General features: G+C 41.4%; 2 protein-coding genes across 2 annotated transcripts in view; one reads left to right on the top strand and one right to left on the bottom strand.

The window, feature by feature from the left end:
* The window catches only part of CRLF3 (cytokine receptor-like factor 3), an 11,703-nt gene extending 1,558 nt beyond the window's left edge, over nucleotides 1-10,145 (top strand). Inside the window, exons 2-9 of the mRNA XM_010002778.1 lie at nucleotides 1,877-2,003; nucleotides 2,279-2,486; nucleotides 4,317-4,404; nucleotides 4,866-5,043; nucleotides 5,808-6,030; nucleotides 6,677-6,809; nucleotides 9,430-9,542; nucleotides 9,835-10,145. Coding sequence (XP_010001080.1) covers nucleotides 1,877-2,003; nucleotides 2,279-2,486; nucleotides 4,317-4,404; nucleotides 4,866-5,043; nucleotides 5,808-6,030; nucleotides 6,677-6,809; nucleotides 9,430-9,542; nucleotides 9,835-10,088 — 1,324 coding nt within the window. The 3' untranslated portion in view covers nucleotides 10,089-10,145. The remainder of the gene's footprint in view (nucleotides 1-1,876; nucleotides 2,004-2,278; nucleotides 2,487-4,316; nucleotides 4,405-4,865; nucleotides 5,044-5,807; nucleotides 6,031-6,676; nucleotides 6,810-9,429; nucleotides 9,543-9,834) is intronic.
* A 5,098-nt stretch (nucleotides 10,146-15,243) lies between these two features.
* Nucleotides 15,244-20,837, bottom strand: part of SUZ12 (SUZ12 polycomb repressive complex 2 subunit) — a 25,809-nt gene continuing 20,215 nt past the window's right edge. The window contains exons 12-16 of the mRNA XM_010002777.1: nucleotides 20,459-20,602; nucleotides 19,544-19,701; nucleotides 18,665-18,863; nucleotides 18,041-18,120; nucleotides 15,244-17,695 (exon numbers count right to left, since the gene is read on the bottom strand). Of these exons, the coding sequence (XP_010001079.1) occupies nucleotides 17,350-17,695; nucleotides 18,041-18,120; nucleotides 18,665-18,863; nucleotides 19,544-19,701; nucleotides 20,459-20,602 (927 nt within the window). The 3' untranslated portion in view covers nucleotides 15,244-17,349. The remainder of the gene's footprint in view (nucleotides 17,696-18,040; nucleotides 18,121-18,664; nucleotides 18,864-19,543; nucleotides 19,702-20,458; nucleotides 20,603-20,837) is intronic.

Genomic DNA, 20,837 nt, shown 5'->3' with positions numbered 1-20,837 from the left:
GGGGCGGCCCTGGTGGCCCCGCGGGGAGCGCTGCGGCCTCCCCGGCAGGAAAGTGCTGTTCGTGTGGCCCCTGCGGGCGCTGCAGATGGAGGGTCTGGGAATGGGCGGGTGGAGACGGTGCCGGTGTCAGGGGTGTGAGCTGGGTCTGCTCCTGAGCTGAGCGGGGTTTGGGGGTGACAGGAGGAAAGATGCACGCAGGAACTGCGTGTGCTAAAGCAGTTGGGATGCTGAGTTTTACTTTACAGGGAGTGTCTCCTTTCCCTCACACCTAAAGATGCCTGCCCAGGCAAGTTGCTCTGCAGTTTGGCTGCTGTCCTGAGCTCTGCTGTCCCCATGCACCACACTCTGTGGGGCACGTAGTCTGTGGGTCACTTACAGGTGTTGTCAGCGTTCCAGGGCAGCTGGTTTTTCTGCAGCACTGAAGCAAGAGGAGAGTGTTCGCTGGGGCTGCTGAAGATGCGTGATAAGATATGCAAATGTAGCAGGGAGATGTGGAGAGCCAGCCAAGGGCTGGCTTCTCTGCTGAGACACCTTCTAAGCATACTAGTTTGTGCAGATTGGAACTTGCTATCCTTGATTAAACTCTGCAAGGGACAAATAAATAAGGAACCTCCTCCAAACTCAGCAGATGTTTCTGTGATGACCTTATTTTGTCTTCATTTGTGTAGAAACCTGCTACAGATCTGCCAGGTTGGTGCCCTGCTACTGAGTGAACGTCATTGTACATTAAATTAGTCATCTTCAAAACCACAAGCTGCTTAAGGAAATTAATTGTTCATGACTGTTTTTAATCCAAGCCTCATAATCTCAGAGTGTTGCTGGATAACTCAAAGAGAGCCAGTTTGCCTTTCTGCAGTGGCTGGGAGTGCTCAATTAGCTCCCCTGTCTTTCTTTTTCCACTCTGGGGGGATTTCTTTGCTTGGTGCAGGTTTCTGTTTCCTCTTTTCCCATCTTGGCGACCACATACTACATTGTCCACAAAAACCCAGCCATGCAACACACATTCAAGAATTCCCTGTGTTCAGAAGTGCTGAATGGCTTAGACTGGGGTTCAGGTAGAAGGAGCTTTATTATCTGGGGACTGGTGGGCTGATGTGATAGGAAGAGCACCTTAAAATTGTTTCAGTTTCATCCTCTTGGACCAATGGGCCACGATTTTCAGCAAACTTCATGCATCTCTGTGATCAGGGACTTATATTTCCCCTTCTTTGTGGCCAGTAGTATCTGAAATGCTGGGGCTGACTCGTTGAGTTGTGTCTGCATGTAATGAGCTTAGAGAAGTGCCTGTTCTGTCTTCCTCTGCCCCACCCCTTCACCAAGCCAAATACTTCCTTTTTTTCTCAAGGCTTGAAATAACAAGAGAAGGGAAACCGAGCTGTGTGGCAGCTGCAGATGTTCACGAATATTAGTTGAAGAGGAAATTTATTTTACCTAACCAGAGCACTTCCTGTGTTGTCTGTTCTTCTAAAGATCTAGAAATGACATGTAAGGCAGGGTGCCTGTTGCAGCACTTCCTTGTGTGACTTAGACAAGTTGTCTTTGGGAGATGTTGATTTTTTACTTTTTTGTCTTTAGCTCAGGGATGTTCAAAGGGGTTTTCTTGCCTAACAGTCAGATTCAGCAAGTTTGCAAACATTTTAATAAGCACTTGTGGAACCTCCTGTGGTCTAGTTCTTCCAGAATCAAAACAGACTTGCTGTTCACCCTGCCCTGGAGCACAGACAAATCAAAGGTGGCTATTTGAAAAGAAATGAAAAGAAGCAGCTTTTTGAGGGTTTTAAAAATCCAGTGAAGTGACAGGCCCTGGAAAAGTGCTCCTAGCTGGGCTTCTAAAAGCCCAGCTTTTGATATCTTTTTGATATCTTTTTCTTTCCAGTGGAGGATTAGCTGTATGTGATGGCAGTGTTTTTGAACAGGATAACAGCAGTTTTGAGGGGTGGTGGGGGAAAGACCTGCAGAACAGCCAGAATCTTTCTGACAGTAATTCCTTGATTGAAGTACATGTAACCCAAGTTGTGTTTAGCTCCAACCCCAGAGATTTATCTTGATTTGTTAATACACTCTTCCCCCTGTCCAGACAAGCTTTTTTGCCTCCTTCCCTGCTGTACACGTACTAAAAATGATCACACGAGTTTAACTGCCCCTGGTCCTGTTTTTAAGGTTGACTTCACACACAGCTTTTCTCCAGCAGATGCAGATGAGGTGGTTCAGAAGAATAAAAGGTGTGCATGGCCTTTACCTTTATCCTGACTCCTTCTTTCCTGTTACCTGAATTTAGATCAGAGAAAGTGCAACATTGACCAGAGATGTACTTGAGCAACATTTTAACGATTTGAAAGGGACCCTGAAGAAGCTGTTGGATGAACGACTGCTGTCACTGCTGCAGGAAGTGGATGCAATAGAACAAGAGAGCATCAAACCCCTGGATGAATGCCAGAAGCTCATAGAGCACGGAGTCAGCACGGCTGATGATCTGCTCCGGGAAGGTAACCAGGATCTGGTAATGAGGCTTAGCCCTGCCTTGTGGTGTGTCTTCTCTGAAAGACTGAAGTGTTCCTGTTGTGATCAGCATATCTGGCTCATTTTGGACTCCTCTCAAACCAAACGTTAAGAAAAGGTTAAAGTTGGGTAGATGTAGTGAAAAGCTGATTGATATTATCTCCTAAAAATCTGTAATTTAGTATTTCACTCCAGTCTCAGGCAGTGCAGTCTCTCCACAAGGGCAGGAAGTACCTACTTTGGAGATGTCTGGCTGCAGATGTGTCTTGCACCCCTCCACTCTAGAAAGAGGAATTATGTCATGCTGCTTTGAAATAAAATACATCTCAGGTACCATAATAACAAAATGTCCGTGTTGGTTGAAGAAAGTTCTTTGTGTCTTAGTGGAATAGCAGCTGAAGTAAACAGGTTATGTCTCCTGTTCAGTGTGATTATGTTCATTGTTGATGGGAAACGTGAGGAATGAAATGGCCATTGGATGGGAAAAAATTCTCCAAAAAGTCTGAGGATGAAGCAGACAAAAGTGGACAAATGTGGAATATTACTGTGAGGGCCAGTTTGTACCCTACTGATGTTGAATACCTACCCAGAAAGGAATGTCACTCTTGACTGTTTTCCTCACACTGCAGAACCTACTGGGAGCATGTCTGAGCTATGAGTATGTTGGCAGTTTCCTTGCATTGTTCTCATGTCTCAACTTTAACTTTCCTTCAACATGATCTCAGTTGTGTGAACTGGAGTGCATTGAGCAGTCTCCCAGGGTAGGAGACCTCCCAGTTTCACACGTGAGCTTTGAGCTGGAAGAGCATGCTGGCCTGGTAGCTCTATGCCTGCAGCTCACAGGATTGGTGACAATATTTAAGAATTAAAGTTACTGGATTTTTTTTTTCCTGGCACCCCAACCTCTGGGAAAAGTCACCTTGTTTTTATTTTAAGTCTCAAGTTACTGAATTGCAGGGTGGTGGCAAAGATGGCCTGTGGTTTCTCTGAGTTTCTATCAGGTCTCCTAAGAACCTGACTAGCTGTGTGCTTCCTATCCCATGGGTCACCCTCCCCTCCCTCTGCAGCAGTGGAAGCTGCAAAGTCCTGTCCTTAGAGTGAGCAGACTTTGCATCTGAGTCAGAAAGGAGTTAAGCCTCCGTGGTTATTCAATCTCCTGCTGCCAATTATGACGTCTGCTTTTCTTCAGAGAGTTGTAATGTTTGTAATCCTCCATCTGGAAAAGGACTGAGCTTGCTGATGGTGTAAATTACCATAAAGTAATCAGATAGGAGAATGGAGCATCTGTCTCTGTAAGCTGAAGTGTGGGATGCTACTTTATATGGAAAGCTTATGAAAAGATTTCCATTTATCTCCACACTTTAAGGCATAGATTATTTCCTTCATTATGACAATAGTTACCCTTTAGATTGTAGCAAACAGAACAATAGTTGAAATGTTTTATTCTTTTTTTTGCTTTTAAGCTCCTGCTTTTTAATTTTCTGCTCAGGAAAGGTGCTTTACTTTTTCTGCCTTTAAAGCAGGTGGAGGAAGGGATTAATAATCCTGATTTCTGGCATCTGTCCCCAGTTCTGCTACTGTCTGCACCAGAGGCAAATTATTACATGTGCTGTAGGTGTGTCTGCAGGAAGCTTCAAGGGTTGCTAGATGGTCTTTATATTGTTAACTATTACTGCATTTTCTAGCTAAGAGTCTAGCAAAAGTGCTGAGAATGCTTCATGTTTAATTGTTCGTGTCAGAACTGGTTCTTCTCTGAAGCAACAAATACCTTTCTTGGACATTTTCTCATTAGGAATATTTTTACCATTTGATTCCAGGAGAGAGTGCTGTCCATGGAGATGTGGGACAACAGAATGAGAAACTTTGCAGCTTTACAAAAAAAGCTTTACATATTCAGCTAGATAGGTAAGATCCTGACACACTTGAGGTGATCTGAGGCAGCGGCCTGTGTGCTCTTCCTGTGTAGGGGATCTCTTCTCCTTTGAAACAAAAGCCTTCTGGTCCAGTGCCTTCCAAGATTCCCTTGAGGTGTTACTGTCCTGTTCCTTTCATAGCCTGCCATGGGCTGGCAATCATGGAATGGAGAAGTTTTCAACCTCCATATGTTCTGTAGAAATATAGGCTGTTTGTTTGTAAATGATGAAACCACTCTGTATGGAACAGCCTGTATTTCAGAGGATTTACTGAGAAACAGACAGTCTGGTTAGGGCTAAAACACAATGTTTGCTGAGTCTTCTAAGTTTGAAATGCACATGCCAATTTCTGCAGCTGCTCTCTTTGCTAGTCTGCACAAATTCAAGTGTATGGACAAAATACGAGTTTCTAGAGGCTGGCCCCTTTCATTACAGCAAACTTTCCTTTCTCAGCTTACCAGAAGTGCCCTCCTTGGTTGACGTGCCTTGTTTATCTGCCCAGCTGGATGACTGCCTTCTTACTATATTGAAAAATCAAATATTCAGACATGGAACTGTGGCATCTCGCCCACCTGTACAGCTGGAGGAATTTGTCGAGAAGCCTGGTGGGATTTTGGTCCGATGGTGTAAGGTAGGTAAAATATCCTGGGTGAAAATCATTAAGACTTGAGTTTTCTGGACAGAAACAGAGAAAGCCATTTTCATTCTGGATTCTGTACAGCCTTCAGAGGAATAGTCCACTTCAGTGTGTAGTTAGAAACTTAAGATATTTCTATGGTCATGACCTCATATAAAGGCAGAGTAATCAAGTGATGTTGTGGCTGGTGCTGGGGTTGGTGTCTGCCTGGCATTGACACTCCTGTGTCAGGCTCTTGCGTTGGAATCTGCAGGTAGAAAGGGCTGACATGTGAAATGCACCTTTGCCTCACAATCTCCTTCCCTGTGTGTGGGAAAGTAGGAGGGGCAGCTGAAGACAGCGCTAAAACACAGGTAAAACATGGCTAAAACATTGCTTGATCTCCAGAGGTCCTTTCCAACCCCTAACATTCTGTGATTCCGTGACTTAAAGATACCAAAGAATTGGAAGTCTTTCCCTGGAATGACTGTTCCACCCTGAAATAGTTTATGAAGGATAATAGTGAGTTTCTCTTGCTGTTAAAAATGGGCACCAAATCTTGTTATACCTCTGCTAGACTGAAAAGTGTTTCTTCTATAGATACTTTTAACCTGTGACAACATCATTCTTACACTACTTTTTGTATTAGTTGGTTCAGACTCTGGTATTTTCTGTAAGGCCTACAAGTGCAGTACTGCCCTGGAATGTGTCACTTCAGGGGTAAAAGGGAAAATGGGGGGACAGGGTGGTCTTTGCTGATGCAATGAATGTTCCTGTAGGTGGATGATGACTTCGTAGCACAAGATTACAGGCTGCAGTATCGCAAGAGTAATGCCAGTCACTTTGAAGATGTGTATGTTGGCTCAGAGACAGAGTTCATCGTGCTGCACATTGATCCTAACATGGATTACCAGTTCAGAGTCTGTGCCCGGGGAGATGGACGGCAGGAGTGGAGCCCGTGGAGTGTTCCTCAGATGGGCCGCACCACATTGGTTCCCCACGGTACCATCTCCTTGCTCTTCATCTTCATCTAAGGCCTGTCATCAGCACAGCACTCCTGAAGGTCTCTAGCTAGATGACTTATGGAGCTGTGTCTGTATGCTGATGGGGTGTCTTTAGCTGTGACACATGTCTGTAATGTGTGATGGACTGTCCTTCCATCCTGGAATTTACTCTTTGCTCCGCAGCGTGGGTGACAGGGAGCTTCCCAGCAGGTGGCTCCTCTGCCTTGGGAAGCACCAAGGAGCCAGAAGTGAAGTGTTTTATCCCTTTTCTGGCAGCCCTACCCAGGCAGCAGTCACATAACAAGCTGTTATCTTGGAGAGAGGAAAACCTAAATTGTCTCTTCATTTGCAAATTGTTAAGGGCAGCAAGTCATGAAGGTGTTCCTGTGCCTGCAGCATGACTTGCAGGGGTGGCTGCAAAGGGTGAAATGCTGGTGAACCCTGTGAGCTGGGAAATGTTCTTGTAATAGCAAATTATTTGAAAAAGAAATCTCCAACAGAGGATGTCCAAACCTACCTCCTGTTCTTAATGTAGCTTAAGCTTCAAATGAAGTAAACTGAGTGGACATTGTGACTGAGTTGATTTTGAGACAGTAGCTGATTTAGTTGAGGTTCATGCTGGGTTTTTTTCTTTTCCTTTGAAGAATGGACAGCTGGTTTGGAGGGTTACAGCCTGAGCAGCCGAAGAAACATAGCACTTCGGAACGACTCACAGTCCTGCGGTGTGCTCTACTCCAAAGCTCCTACTTACTTTTGTGGGCAAACATTGACATTCAGGCAAGTACTTTCTGTGTAGCTGTGGTCTGGTGTATCTCCTGGGAGTCAAGCTTCCTTCTCTAGTCCATTACATCCAAACTGTGTAAACCTGAGTCGTGATGCATGTCTGAGTTGTACATCAGCCCCAGCCGAGGTAGTGTCCATGTGAAGCCTGAACTTCCTTCTCTTTACTTCTGCTTCCTGGCTCTTTAGGAAAACGCTAGATGTTTTCATTGGACCTGCACCTATCTAAAACAGAGACAAGAGTGAACTCCTGGGGGGTGGTAAAATACAGCCCATGCTGAGCCAATCTGTGGAATGTTGAACTTCCTCAAGTTTTGTAGCAGCTGTTCCTGGCTGATCTGGTCAGTGGTTTTGCTGTTGATTCTTTTTAACCTGGAGTTAGTGGGTGCTTTCCTTCCCAGACTGTCCATGTGCTTTGATGACTTTGGATGTGAAAACATGAGATGTGCTGCTGGGGCAGGTATGGATGACAGTCAGGCACTGGTGTCTTTAGCATTTGAGATGATTAGTGGTGATCAGTCTACTGCTTGAAACTGGCATTAGAAACTCTTGAGTGAAGAAAGGATCTTGTGAAATTCAAGCTTTTCATTTGATGCACAATGTGATTAAAATCATTGGCAGCTTTGCTGCCTGTAGTCCTGTCCCTGAGATGATGCTGTTTAATAGGGTATTAGGAGCTTCCTTGTGGCTATGTCAGTTGTAATTACAGTCCATGGAGATGTTGAAGCTTTATTCCATCTTTCCCTGGTTAAATAAAGCAATTTGCTGTATAGTAAGTGACCCCCAAAGGCAATTTAAGGGAGTTGTTAATGAAATTTTTGTCACTGATTTCATGGTGGTTCATTTGTCCTGTCTTGTTACTGAATTATCTTAATTTCAGATGGTTGTAGTATGAGGATGTATTCAGTTGCCCTGTCTCAGATAGGATGAAAAGATCTAAAGCTTTCTTTTAAAATCTGTTGCTAGATTTAACATCTCTTGGCTCAGAAATGCCTGTGAAATTAAAGGCAGAACTTTGAGGTTTCCCTTGGTTCTCTTTCAGACCGAGGCCTTTTATCTTTTTTTATCAGTAACATATGAAAATCTTTTGCTCTACATTTTGCTCATGTGGACTCCTCTCCAAGAGGAGATTGTTTCAGGATGCCAGAGCACTAACAAGCACATGTCCACAAGAACTGTAATTATATGAATCTTAAGATTGGAGACAGCCTCAAAAAACAGTTGTGTTCCTCCTCCAAGGTCCAAAAGTAGCTTCTTGTTTATTATTACATTTTTGGTCATTCTTGTGGCTTTACAAACACTTGTTTCCAACACAAAACTCAAGAAAGGCTCCCTTAACTGGGGATGGGATGAACTAATGTTACCTTATACAGAAAGTTTACACATTAATAGCTGTTGATAAAGCTTCACCAGTAACTGAGGCGGAGTTTAAAATCTAAAGTGGGGTACCAAAATTAATTTGAAATCTCACTTAAGTAATTTTGGGAAAACAGTGGGCACTTCCAAATTAAAAGCTTCTTGGCTTTTTACCTTTTTTGTTGTTGTTGTTTGTTAGCTTTACTTTTCAGTAGAAGGCTTTGACTATCTTAGTGTCATTCCCAAGGGACTGAAATAACTAATGGAGTGCAAAAGTGCTCCAATTTTATCTTCCCTGTTTGTCTGGAAAGAGGTAACTCGTTGTGTGCCAGACTACTGCCCAGTTTCATTTCCATTCTTAAAAGCTTGTGCTGAAGTTTCTCTCTTGTTTGACGACAACCACATATCAGGGCTCTTTCTCTCAAGCTGTAATGAAAATAACCACTGTTTTAGTTTTCTATAAGGAACCATCTGAGTTTCCTAAGTCACTGGGGCTGAAATACAATTTAGTAACCTTGAGAGATGGCAGCACTAGAGAAAAGACTCAGATGCAGAAGGGTCCTTCAGTGTACGAACTGCAGCCTCGCTCAGCTGCTCGGGCTCCAAGGGAACCATGTCCCAGGGTGTTTGCACAACTTGTTTGCTTTTTATTCAGATATTCTTTCCCAGGACCAAGATCCTAAATGCAGGTAAGCAGAAGCCAGACTTATAAGTGCCCTTCTAGGCATTTTTTTTAATACATATTTTTACCAAACTGATTTGTTAAAAAACACACAACCGACACCACTGCCAAAAGACACCAGCCTTCTGCCCCCACCCCTTTACAGCAGAGCTCAAAACCCCCATTTTAGCCATGTTTATTAAATACTTGCTGAAACTCCAGCCATCTTTCTATAATAGGTGATGTTGACCAGTAATCTGGTATAAATGATTGTAGCTTTGCACATTTTGGTTGTTTCAGGCAACTGGGTCATTGCAAAAGCTTGCAAGCTGTGACTGCAGAATTTTATTAAATAACAATGAAAGTTTGGAGGAAGCAGGTTAAATGTTCTGTACAGATTAATAGTTAGAGCACTGCTTAGTGGAGCTGTTGGGAAAGCTGGTAGGGCTTCTGGTCATCCAGCAGCAGTCTTCCCAAAAGGCTGGATGGATCTGTTGGAGCACAGTAGAGAGGTCTGGTATGGCAGGGTATTACTGTCTTGATTTCACTTTCTGTTTTGATTTAGAGCTTCAGGGTTTGACTTAACATTTTGCTTGGTAGAATTGAAACTGTGGGACAGCCAGACAGACGTGACAGCCTGGGAGTGTGTGTGGAGCAGCGGAACGGCTACGATTCCTTGCAGAGGGATAAAGCTGTTTGTGTCAGCACCAATGGTGAGTCTGAGCCACAGCTCTGCACAGTGGGATCTTTTTTCTTTTCTATCCCCCATAGCCCCTGTTCTTGGTATCCCTGGATCACATATAAGTTCATCTGTCTTTTATGTACACAGAGTTCGTGCAGTTAAAATCTTTGGTGAGATCACAGGTCTCCTTTTTCTGCTTGCAGTCATTGCAGCCTGTTTGATGTGACATTTTTGTTTGCCTGTGAAAAAATAGGGAGAGACAGTGTTGTGTGTTAGTAGGTACAGAAAGCAAGAAATGATGTTTATTATCTTGACTGTTTCAGGGGCAGTATTTGTAAATGGAAAAGAGATGACAAACCAACTGCCTGCTGTTACTTCTGGATCAACTGTGACGTTTGACATGGAGGTTGTGCAGTTAGGGCCTTCCAGCAACGAGGGGGGAAGCTTCAAGATCAGAGTAACCATTAGCTCTAACAACAGAGAAGTGGTCTTTGACTGGGTACTTGATCAATGCTGTGTCTCTTTGTATTTTGGATGTTCATTTTTATACCCAGGCTGGAAAGTCTTAGTGTTTTAGCAGTAAGTGAAGGGATTTTTGTTCTTGCTGTAAAGCATAATGTTAAAACCTGGGTTTCCAGCTGTTTTGACACCAACAATCTGTTAACAAAAACCTTTTTTATACTACTTGAACTCCACTGTATTGTACTTCCTACTGGATTCATTTCAAAAACTAATGGTGAAACATTGGATTTGTTACTCTGGAAAAAGTTAGAAACAGGCATCTGTGTAGGCAAATTAATTTAAGCAGTCCATAGACCTTTCTCTTTTTTCTCCAGACATGATTTTTGTCAGTATTTCCTTGTACTCTAGTCTCAGGGTACGTGTGTTGTGTAGAATTAACTTTGCTTAATGCTGCTGTTCTGGGAAACAAGCCTGTAAACATTTAAGGGGGTGGCAGGGTAGTAATGGACCAAAGTTTTATTTATACCACTCATAAAAGAGCAAAGTATTTAGAGCAGTGCTGACCTGCTATGCTTCCTTGTGCACAATGCTGCCTTACTAGATAGAGGGAATGGAGAGTGGGGTCTGCACCAACACCTGTTCCTTCCTTCCATGGTACTGTTTATTCCTCCAGGGCAAGGATGTCTGAGCCATAATGTCTGTTTAATGATGTAGCCTGTTTGTTAATGTCTCACCCAAGTGCCTTATATTTCTTGAACTGTTTTCTGTGTTGTCACTTGGAATATATTTTCTAGAGTAGTTGCATGGTGATGCTTAGATCAGCTTAGTGCAGGTGCTTGCCTCAAGCTAGACCAATACCTAGAGTAGGACAGTTGTCCTCAACTGCTCCAAATGTCTTCCCTAGTTCTCATGTACCAAGTAGTCTATGTTGGAGCAAGCCTTGGTGATTCAGTACTCTGGCACAACATGCATGTGGCAGCCAGGATTCCTCACAGAGCCCTTCTGAGATCTGGAGACAACCTTGTGGGGTCTGCACCAACACCTGTTCCTTCCTTCCATGGTACTGTTTATTCCTCCAGGGCAAGGATGTCTGAGCCATAATGTCTGTTTAATGATGTAGCCTGTTTGTTAATGTCTCACCCAAGTGCCTTATATTTCTTGAACTGTTTTCTGTGTTGTCACTTGGAATATATTTTCTAGAGTAGTTGCATGGTGATGCTTAGATCAGCTTAGTGCAGGTGCTTGCCTCAAGCTAGACCAATACCTAGAGTAGGACAGTTGTCCTCAACTGCTCCAAATGTCTTCCCTAGTTCTCATGTACCAAGTAGTCTATGTTGGAGCAAGCCTTGGTGATTCAGTACTCTGGCACAACATGCATGTGGCAGCCAGGATTCCTCACAGAGCCCTTCTGAGATCTGGAGACAACCTTCTTTGTTTCCAGAGACAAGGAAAATGCTGTTCTGATGTGCAGGATTCCTGGAAATCCCAGATATCTCCCTGGGAACACTGCATTCACATACAGTAGTGCAGGTCTATGGTCCCAGTGCTGGGGATGGACTGGGCCACCCAAGAGAACTGGGACAGCTGCTGGAGATTCACCTTGGGAGCAATGGAGAAGGGCTTTGAGTGCGGGCTTAAGGCAGACCCCAAATTAACCTGTGGCAGTCAAAATGGAACAGCTGGGGGGATAAGTTAGCTCTCCTCTGTGTAGTAGGATGGGACAAGACATTATGATTATATAATTTACTTTAAATTCAGAAGTTACATAGAATTACCACTATTTCCCCTAAGGAGCAACTAAGATTTGGAACGAGCTCATCAAAGAGAGCCTATTTCTGGCCAAAATATTGCAATACTACTGGATTTAAGGAATATTTTAAAGTAGTGCTCACTGAGGGCCTTAAAAGGGACACTTTTACCTCAAGGTCAACTAAATATATTTTAGCATGTTAGAATAGCAGTATTTTTATAAAACCTAGACAATCATTCTGCCCTTTTTTCCTTCAGTGTCAACATGGTACATTAATCCTCCATTCCAGCATAAAAAACTAAATGTACATTCCCCATGCTCACATGGTCAGTATAAAAAGATTAGTCACCTGCCTACATTTTTCCCCCCCAAGCATCTGCAGTTTGGGTACATGAAGTTCAGAAGAGAATTGGTGGTTGACATTCATACTATTTACAAGAAAAAAACTGAGTAGATTCAGATGAATGCAGAGAACTTGCACATGGTAAAGTTAGGTTGGAACTTACTGTAAGACATAAGTGAGGAAGACTGGACACCTGCAGGTAAAATAATCCAGTGTTAGCAACAAAAAGCCTGCAGGATTCTGTTTTTCAAGCTTAACTATTTCATTGTTAGGGAGTAAGAGAATACTAGCTTATCTTGTACTTCCAGTGTTCCTTTAAAATTATCCTGTGAAGAGTATTTTCTATACTTTTATAGCCAAGAAGAGCCAGATGATCAAACAGTCCTGATTAGAGGGGTCAGGCTGGCACTACAGTAAGCAGCTGTCTTAAGTCTTGTTCCACTTACTAGTGCTGGTAATATTACTTAGGCACTTCAGGTGTCAGGTACTAGTTGTAACTTAGTACTTTTACCACATGGAAACTAAACTTGTGAATATCTGAGTATCTTCTGAGGTACCAACAGGTCAGGTCCCTTTTCATTTGCTTTGGAGGGGCCCAGCCCAACTAGTGATCCTGCAGAATTTGTACTTGCATATTAGAAAATAAAGAGGAAGCTTTGAATTGAGGTACTTGCAGAGATGGTGATGCCTCCTCAGTCTGTTCAGAACATACACACAAAGCAGCTGGAGGTGACTGTGAAGGGCCACAGGAGGCCCTTAGGGCTCCCCTTTGAGAGCCAGGGATGGCAATAGAAATCTTTAGCTGTGTGTTGAACAAGGGCAGCTTGCTAATGTTGGGTTGGGGTTGTTTTTGTGGGGTTTTTTATTATTATTTTTTAAACAACAGAAGCCTAACTGTCCAAATCACAACTTAGGTACCGTTCAGTCACCTCTTAGACCTGCACCTTTTCAACCTCAGACAGGTGAAGTCTCAGGGCAAGCAACCTGAGTAATGAAGTAATAAAGTATGCAAAAAATCGGGGAGGATTGAATTAAAAAAAGGTTGAAATTCTGTTCTTCCACAGCAGAGTTCAGCTAGATAGAAAACTTGACATTTGCTTTAGTTTTTCACCTCTAGGTATTGGAGCCTTGTGAGCAACAGTGTTAACTGCTTCTGAAATCCAATCCTGAAAGTTGTTTTCTTAAGCTAGTACATTCACTTACCTCAACTAAGACTTATGTGTCAAGTGAAATTGATTTTTTTTTTAAATAAAGTTTTATCCCTCAACACTGTATGGTCTAGTAAATTATTTTTTATTTGGGCATAACAATGAGCATCACTGCCTTTTTCTAACAAGGTGAAAATTGATGTTACAGCACAGCAGCCACCTTGAGCTTCTCCCATTTAAAAAAATTATTTTCATTTTCTGTTCCTCAAAAATCCCAAATATGGTTTTTATTTTCTGCTTAAGTTTGTATCTTGAGTAGTAAGTATCTCTGGCAGAAATAATAATTTTCCTTCTTTAAAAAAGAGTTACAACATCTCTAAACTACTCTCCTCAACATTCCATCACAGCTAATGTCTCCATTTTACTGTTCCCAGCTCCTTGCAGTTGCATTAAATAGTGCTACTTTTACACAAAGCAGGTTTTGGCCACCAATACTGAGCAAGAAACAGATATTTAATTCCTGTCAGATAAACTCTATGTTGAACTAACAAGTTTACTTAATTCCCTTACTTCTGCTTTACCTAAAGCCTATTCCATTTCCTTGGTCCCTTTTAAAGGAAAAAGAACTTGTGAAACCGTGCTGACAGGGTACCTTTCCCTCATAAATACACCACTCATATGAAGCACCTTCTTCATGGCAAGATGCCGAGTGTGTCTCCTAAGGATCTTGATCTTGATCTCTCGAGGTCCCTTCCAGCCCCTAAGATTCTATGATTCTATGATAAGGAGGTCCCAAGCAACGTAACAGCAGCAGGTATCAGGCAGACTTACCTCCTTCATTCCCAATTCTTGTTTTCTTGGTTGTGAAAGCAGCAGGATCAGATTTACAGCCAGGATCATAGTCCAACAGGAACGCCCTCATTCAAGCACTGGTGGAGAACGGCACCAAACTTCTGTGAATTAAGAAATACTTAACTTGGAAATATATTTGTCAAAATTTGTCCACACAGAATGGCTCTTGCATTCTCAAAGGTAAAATCAAATTGCTGGTTTGGGGTGGGTTATGTGGTTTGGGGTTTTTGTTTTGTTAATTAGTGAAGCAATCAGAACAGTTCCAAGTATTTGCAACTGCTTCATTCTAAGCATTCTAATCTTTACCCTACCCCAAAAAATTTGAGGACTACATTCAAGACACAGTCAAAGCAACATACACTTAAGGTTAACAACTTAAATGCATCTAACAATTTAAATATAGTGTTTAATGTACTGAATTAAATATTCAAGTAATATATTAGGTTCCAACTTGGAGTTCACCAGGTACAAAACATGATAAAAATCTGCCATGAACATGTTAAAGGCTAGAAGAACCTTGCCAGTTTTAGAGACAAAAACATACCAAAGAACTGCAGCAAAGTTTACAATATCTAGCTGTCATATTCTGTATTTCAGCACCTGAATTGTTTTCAACATGGAAAAAGGTTTTCAGTGTCTGCTAGTCAGCAGTCAGTGCTCAGCCAAGCAGTGCAATTCCTTACTCATTTTGTCTGTAGCACCTGAAGTAGCCACCCTCTGCAGTTCCAGACAAGCACTATTTTAAACTGGTACGAATTTAAACTTTGGTCCCAACAGAGGGTACTGTAAAATCTGTTTGAAACATTAACCACTTACGTGTAAAAAACCTCACAAGTCTTATTTTTATAACTGACATGAGCAATGTTTCATTTTCAGTTATATAAATTACAGTTCCAAACAGTAACATGCAGCTCAGACCTCTCAGGAATTCAGTTCCACCCCCAAGAAAGGACAATGAAAGTTGCTATAAGCTGGCTAAAAACCTGGTAATTTAGAGAGACACTTTAATTTTATCAAAAAAACCAGACAGAAACTTAGCTGCCTTTGTAACAACCTGAAAAAGGAAGGACATGTATCCAATTTTTAAAAGACATGCAGAAGAGAATGTTTATACAAGGAACTGCTTGTGGCCTTTCTGCACGCACACAAAATGACTGGACAACCATCATGGCAGATTTTATATTACTGAACTTTATGTACAAAAGCAGATTTCAAATAAAACATTTAATGTAAAAACAATGTTTCGTTTAAACATCTGAACTTGTTTTGGTTTTTGTTTGGGATTTTGTTTTTACATCTACTGTACCATTCAAATTCTTTTTGACCAGCTTACACGGCATCTTCAAAATCTATCAAAGGTACATATAGAAAAGGCATCTTTATAAATAGAAAACAAAGGGCTTTTTTCAGCTTTTATTATAAATTGACATGACATACAAAGTTTACTGGACAGAAGTAATTTCATTACTATTTTTGGGGGGATCACCAACTTTTTGTGCAAACAATGCTAGCCTTCTTTTAAGCATTAAGAGCATAACTGCTTAAGAAATGACATAAGCAATAATTCTAGAACTACATCTCCCCTAAAATAATCTATTTTTTTACATATGTGCACAGCTTTAGCAAATTAAAGCCAGAGAGAAATGCTTGATGTACTACCCAGAGGCATAATGAGAGTTTGCTAAAACTCAAGAGAGCTGGCAAATTCAAGAAGTTTGTAATGAAAGCTGCAGTTTCCCTCTTTCCTATTTTGTACACAAAATCAGTGACTAAGAACTTAATACTGGATGACAAATCACATCCACACCATTAGTTAAATAGTCTCACAGTTAAACACATCTTAAGGACCATCAAAATCAGTATTTACATTTTATAAATTTCTGAAGACACCATTAGAAAGCTTATATACCCCTTAAACAAACAGGGAACTGCATCTCATGGTGATGGAATGAAATAAAAAATTAAAAATACCTGTATTTACAGCAGCATTGTTCCTTTATAAATAAAGAATATGAAAAATGCAATATTTTAAGGATAATAAAAAATTGAGGTGATGTCACTCAACCACAGTGCTTGCTGGAATAAACCCTTCGGTGCTGATACTGTACCAGTAGTGAAACCACTTTCCATTGGAAAAAATCTGTAAACGTATGCATAAAATGTGTTAACAGCAGTGCAAAACTGCTCAAAAATAGTTTAGTCAGCATCTTAGTATCTGTATTGAATACAATACATCACAGAATACTTGCATAAGAAGTGCAACACATTTTCTGGTCCAATTTTACAGTGCATTTTTCCCTCAAGAGTGGCATCTCGAAAGCCAAAGCTAAACCTATGGCCTGGGCTTGCAGTCTGTGCTCAGGCAGGACAGCAGGCACCAACTTCCCGAGAAGTTCCTCGACGGAATTGCCTACAGACGGACTTTAGCATGGCACACCTTGATGCAGAACCCCAGGAAAAAAGGGTCTGCACCAAATCCTTTGTGTAGCTGTGTTAGATGTGGAATAAAAATATAAAGGAGCTAACGTTCAAGTTTAAAATGGTACACTGGGTGATCAATACATCAGAATTATCCACGTAAAACCAAACTGCTGGTATCCTCAAAAAGCCAAGGTGGTACTTCACTGTGTCTGGAACACGAAAAGCCAAGATCTTTCCAAACAGGCACGAGACAAAGGAAGTGCTAAGTTTGCCAACTTTGATAATTTTAGTGTAACAAAAAAACCCAACAACCCAACTAATTTGCAAATTATGATCAATTGATAAATGATTTCAAATACAAGGATCGAGGTTAAACTTTAAATAGTGAAATGTTATTTTCACAAAACTCTTAACTGGAGAATTTTTAAGTAAGAAAAGCAGAAACTGTATCCTAATCCCCTTTCCCCAGCATTTCACAACTTCATGGTAGGAAAAACAGCCAGATACAGATCCAGAAATCTTACTATAAAAACGGTTTTACATATACTTAAATTATGTAAATTCCATAAAGTTCTTAAGATACTAATTACTAAAATTACAAAGATTTTCATATTGCTCTTCATGCTCAAACTGTTAGAATATTGTCATTACATCACCAAAACCAATACACATGTAGTAGTACTTGAATAATTGACTGAAGATAAACCCTGGTTAAAACAATATCCTTGTTGAAATCATTTATTTCCATCCAGCAGTGCCTGTTTGGAACCTCTGTATTTTTGTGTGTAACTCTTTATAGAGCTCATGCACCCTAGAATGTCACTTCAATGCTTGTCCGTTGAATGAAAATTGACTTTTGACTTCAGAGCTTTTGTTTCTTGCTCTGTTTTGTGACACCTGAGATGCTATCCATGTCTGGGATTCTCTCTCTCGTATTATTTTCACTATATCCATTTGTTGTCCCACTTTGTTCCTCAGAAGATTCCTCATCCATTGGGGAGGCCGACTCTCCCTTCTCTAACTTCTGCTGCATCTCTCGGAGCCTGGCAACAGCTTTGTCTATGGACATGATGCTGATGAGGTTAAAGTCATGCATGCTGACCAGGTGGAGCATAAAGTTTCGACACAAGTTCTTCTTAATTATTTTCTGTCCGTAATTTTCAACAAAGAGCATACAGGCATGATTCATTTGATTGTCAGCAATAAACCTGTCAAGTTAGAAAGCCATCATTAGCCAAGTGGAACATTTGCAAAAGCAAAGAGATACCCAACAACAGGGTTTATCAATGCAACTGCACAGACCATCTATTTTGTACTCTCAACACCTGTTGTTTTTTCCTTTTCAATGCTGAAAAATTACTAAGTGCACAAATGTATTTTAAAATAACTTAAACAGTCAAAAGCTTCTTCACAAACTATCCTTTAATCAATCACCCTTTCCTAAATGACTGGGCTAGCTGAATTTTAAGTGCTTAGTGCATTCCAATGCAAAACGGTCAAACAAATCTACACCAGTATTTATTTATATATAAACTAAGTTTATAGTAACATACCCGTGCTTCATAACATGAAGATTCCATAATTTCATCACTTCTTTCTCTCCTTCGTTCACATCAGAAAACTCTTCAATTTGCTGGAGAGATAAATGATTGGGAGAAAGGACAGGGGAAGAAACACACACATCAGAACTGCATGTTTGCTGCCAAGTAGTGCAAGCACACCCCAAATTCAACTTATGCCACCTATGCATCACAGAAAAAGCTACTGCTGAAAATTCAGGTGCTGCAGTCCAGAAAGCTCAGAAAAGAGTTGTATCACATAGAGCTGTGATGATAAATGACTTCCACATGATTTACACACACCACTGTGTCCTCCTGCAATTCCAGCATCTCCTCTTTGAAGGAGAAAACCAAGCACAGATAATGAAAACTTCTTAGGAGCCATGTGGACTGTACTAACTTTGAAATGAATGACATACTTGAAAATACAAACTTTGATTCCATGAACTTCTATCAGTACTGTGTCAGCATCACACTTTCTACTTCCTTGCAGAGGTAAATTTGTAGTTTCCACAACAACCCCCCCCCCCCCAGGTTTGTTCCCTACAACAACTGCAGCCCTATCTTTTAAAAACCACGATCTACTTTAAATCACTTTGGCGTAAAAGGGATAATTACAGTGATGGTTTTCTCCCGCAGCCATTCGGGGTCCTTCTCATCCTCACTGTCAACCTCCATCTCCTGCGGGCGGAGGGGCAGGCAGGTGTCGCTGTGGAAGTACAGCCGGTTGTGGCCGCTGCTGTAGGTCCTTTGCTGCTCCACCTCCCCGTCCTCCGACTCCAGGAACTCGGACATACTCGCTTTCGTGCGCTTTGGCCTGAGGAGAGGGGAGACAATCCACTGATTTCAACCACCACCTCCACGACACAAATACTAAGAATTGCAATTGATGAATATGAGTGATTGTTTTAAGCTCTAACTTGCAAAACTGCTGACAGGGAAACATCAGTAGTGAAATAAAACCCATAAAAAACCTAACACCCTGTTCCAACCCACACTCCACCTTTTAGGGAAGAACACCGTTAGAGTAAGGCAGTTTAAAATCTTTAATCATTATGAATAGATACCTCAACTGAAGAGGTGTAGAAAAAACACAAGTAAAGTTAACATCCTTCAACTACATTCTAGGTAGTCATGAACTGCTGTACTTCAGTGATAGTGAAATTTAACACTGTGTATGTGCACATTTACAAATCCCTCAGTTTCCCAAATCTGTATGAAGAATCACAGAATAACTTTAATTTTTGAGTTGGAAGGGACCTTAAAGATCATTGAGTTCCAACTCCCCTGCCTGGGCAGGGACACCTCCCACCAGACGAGGTTGCTCAGAGCCCCATCCAACCTGCCCTTCAACACTTCCAGGGATGGAGCCCCCACAACATCTCTGGGCAGCCTGTTCCAGTGTCTCACCACCCTTACGCTGAAGAATTTAAGCCTGATTTCTATCAGATTCAGAGCTGGATCTGAATTAGACACAGCTTGTTTTCCATTTCCTACCTGCAAACAAGTATGTGTGTGATAGGAGTCCTCTTGACTGGCCCATTGCGACTGAAGGCAAATCCAGGCTGGCGATGGATGTCCTGGGGATTGCCTGCATAGGAGCCATCGTAGCACTCATTGATAGAGACATCTATCCTAGCACCTTTGGGATGATACTGGAACAGGTAATTGCAAATATACTTAGAAAACAGTAGAGACAACACAGCAGAAGTTTAAGCAAGTAACCTTTTCAATTCTGAACCCCTTAGATATCACCCCATCACTTAGCTGACATAGCTCTGGTTTCCTTTTACATCATGCAGGTAATTTTCAACCTCTAGAAACAAATTATGCTAAAGCTTCCTTGCTTTGCACCATTTTCCTGTTTTTAACATAATCACTCAGAATGGAGCTTTTATGAAATTAAGGACAATATCAACACAAGATTGCTAATAAGCACCCTAGAAATTACAACACTTTTAACCTAAGGAGTGAAGTTTTCGAATACACTGAACAGGGTTATAGTGGGTATAGGAAACTACATTATCTTCAGATAAACAGGACAGAACTTCTCTTTAAGGTCAGACTGGTAGGAACAGGTAAATATAATACTGTCTTTAAATGTTGACCACCTTCCTAAAGCTGCAAGAGACTTCCGACCAAATGCAGATTACATTGCTTTCTACATCTCATAGAAGAACACATTAAATGCAAAAGCAATAGCTAAAAAGACCCAAGTATCAAACCCACAATTATTTTTTTCCCATGTAACAACCAAACATTCACATAACACACAAAGGGAGAAGCTGCACTTAACCTGTAGATACAGTCCTACAACTTAGCAGGCTAGAAACAGAATCACTGCATATGTAACACCTGTGACAGACTGCACAGTGTTTCATAGTGTTAAAACTACCAAAAAACACTACTTACAACATAGTTGAAGATAAATCTGCTGTGGCAAAGTTTAAGATGTTTGAGTAAACTGTAGAGTTTCCGACAGTTCAGTGTGCACCAAGGGCAATGCAAGTCATCTCGGGCTTCAGTCTGCTGCCTCGTGTTGTTGTTGTAAAGGAACTGATCAAACAAAGAAACAGGCAGTATTAGCACCAAATGTGCTCCATTCAATCACCTCCTAACTCCCAAAACATCATTTCAGGAAGCCTCTACAGTAATAAGAAGTTATCTGGAACACTACACCAGCTCTGTGTACTGAAACAGGAATTTCAAGTATTTTTTCCCATAGGGAGACCACCTGTCCCCCTCCAGATGTCTAACAAGAGATGTCCTTTGTATTCCAAACACCAGGAAT

Source organism: Chaetura pelagica, unplaced genomic scaffold (assembly GCF_000747805.2).
Source record: "Chaetura pelagica isolate M959 unplaced genomic scaffold, ChaPel_1.0 scaffold47, whole genome shotgun sequence".
In the NCBI taxonomy this organism is placed as follows: Eukaryota; Metazoa; Chordata; class Aves; order Apodiformes; family Apodidae; genus Chaetura; species Chaetura pelagica.
The sequence above is the reverse complement of the archived record's forward strand: the minus strand, read 5'-3'. Positions and strand labels throughout refer to the sequence as shown.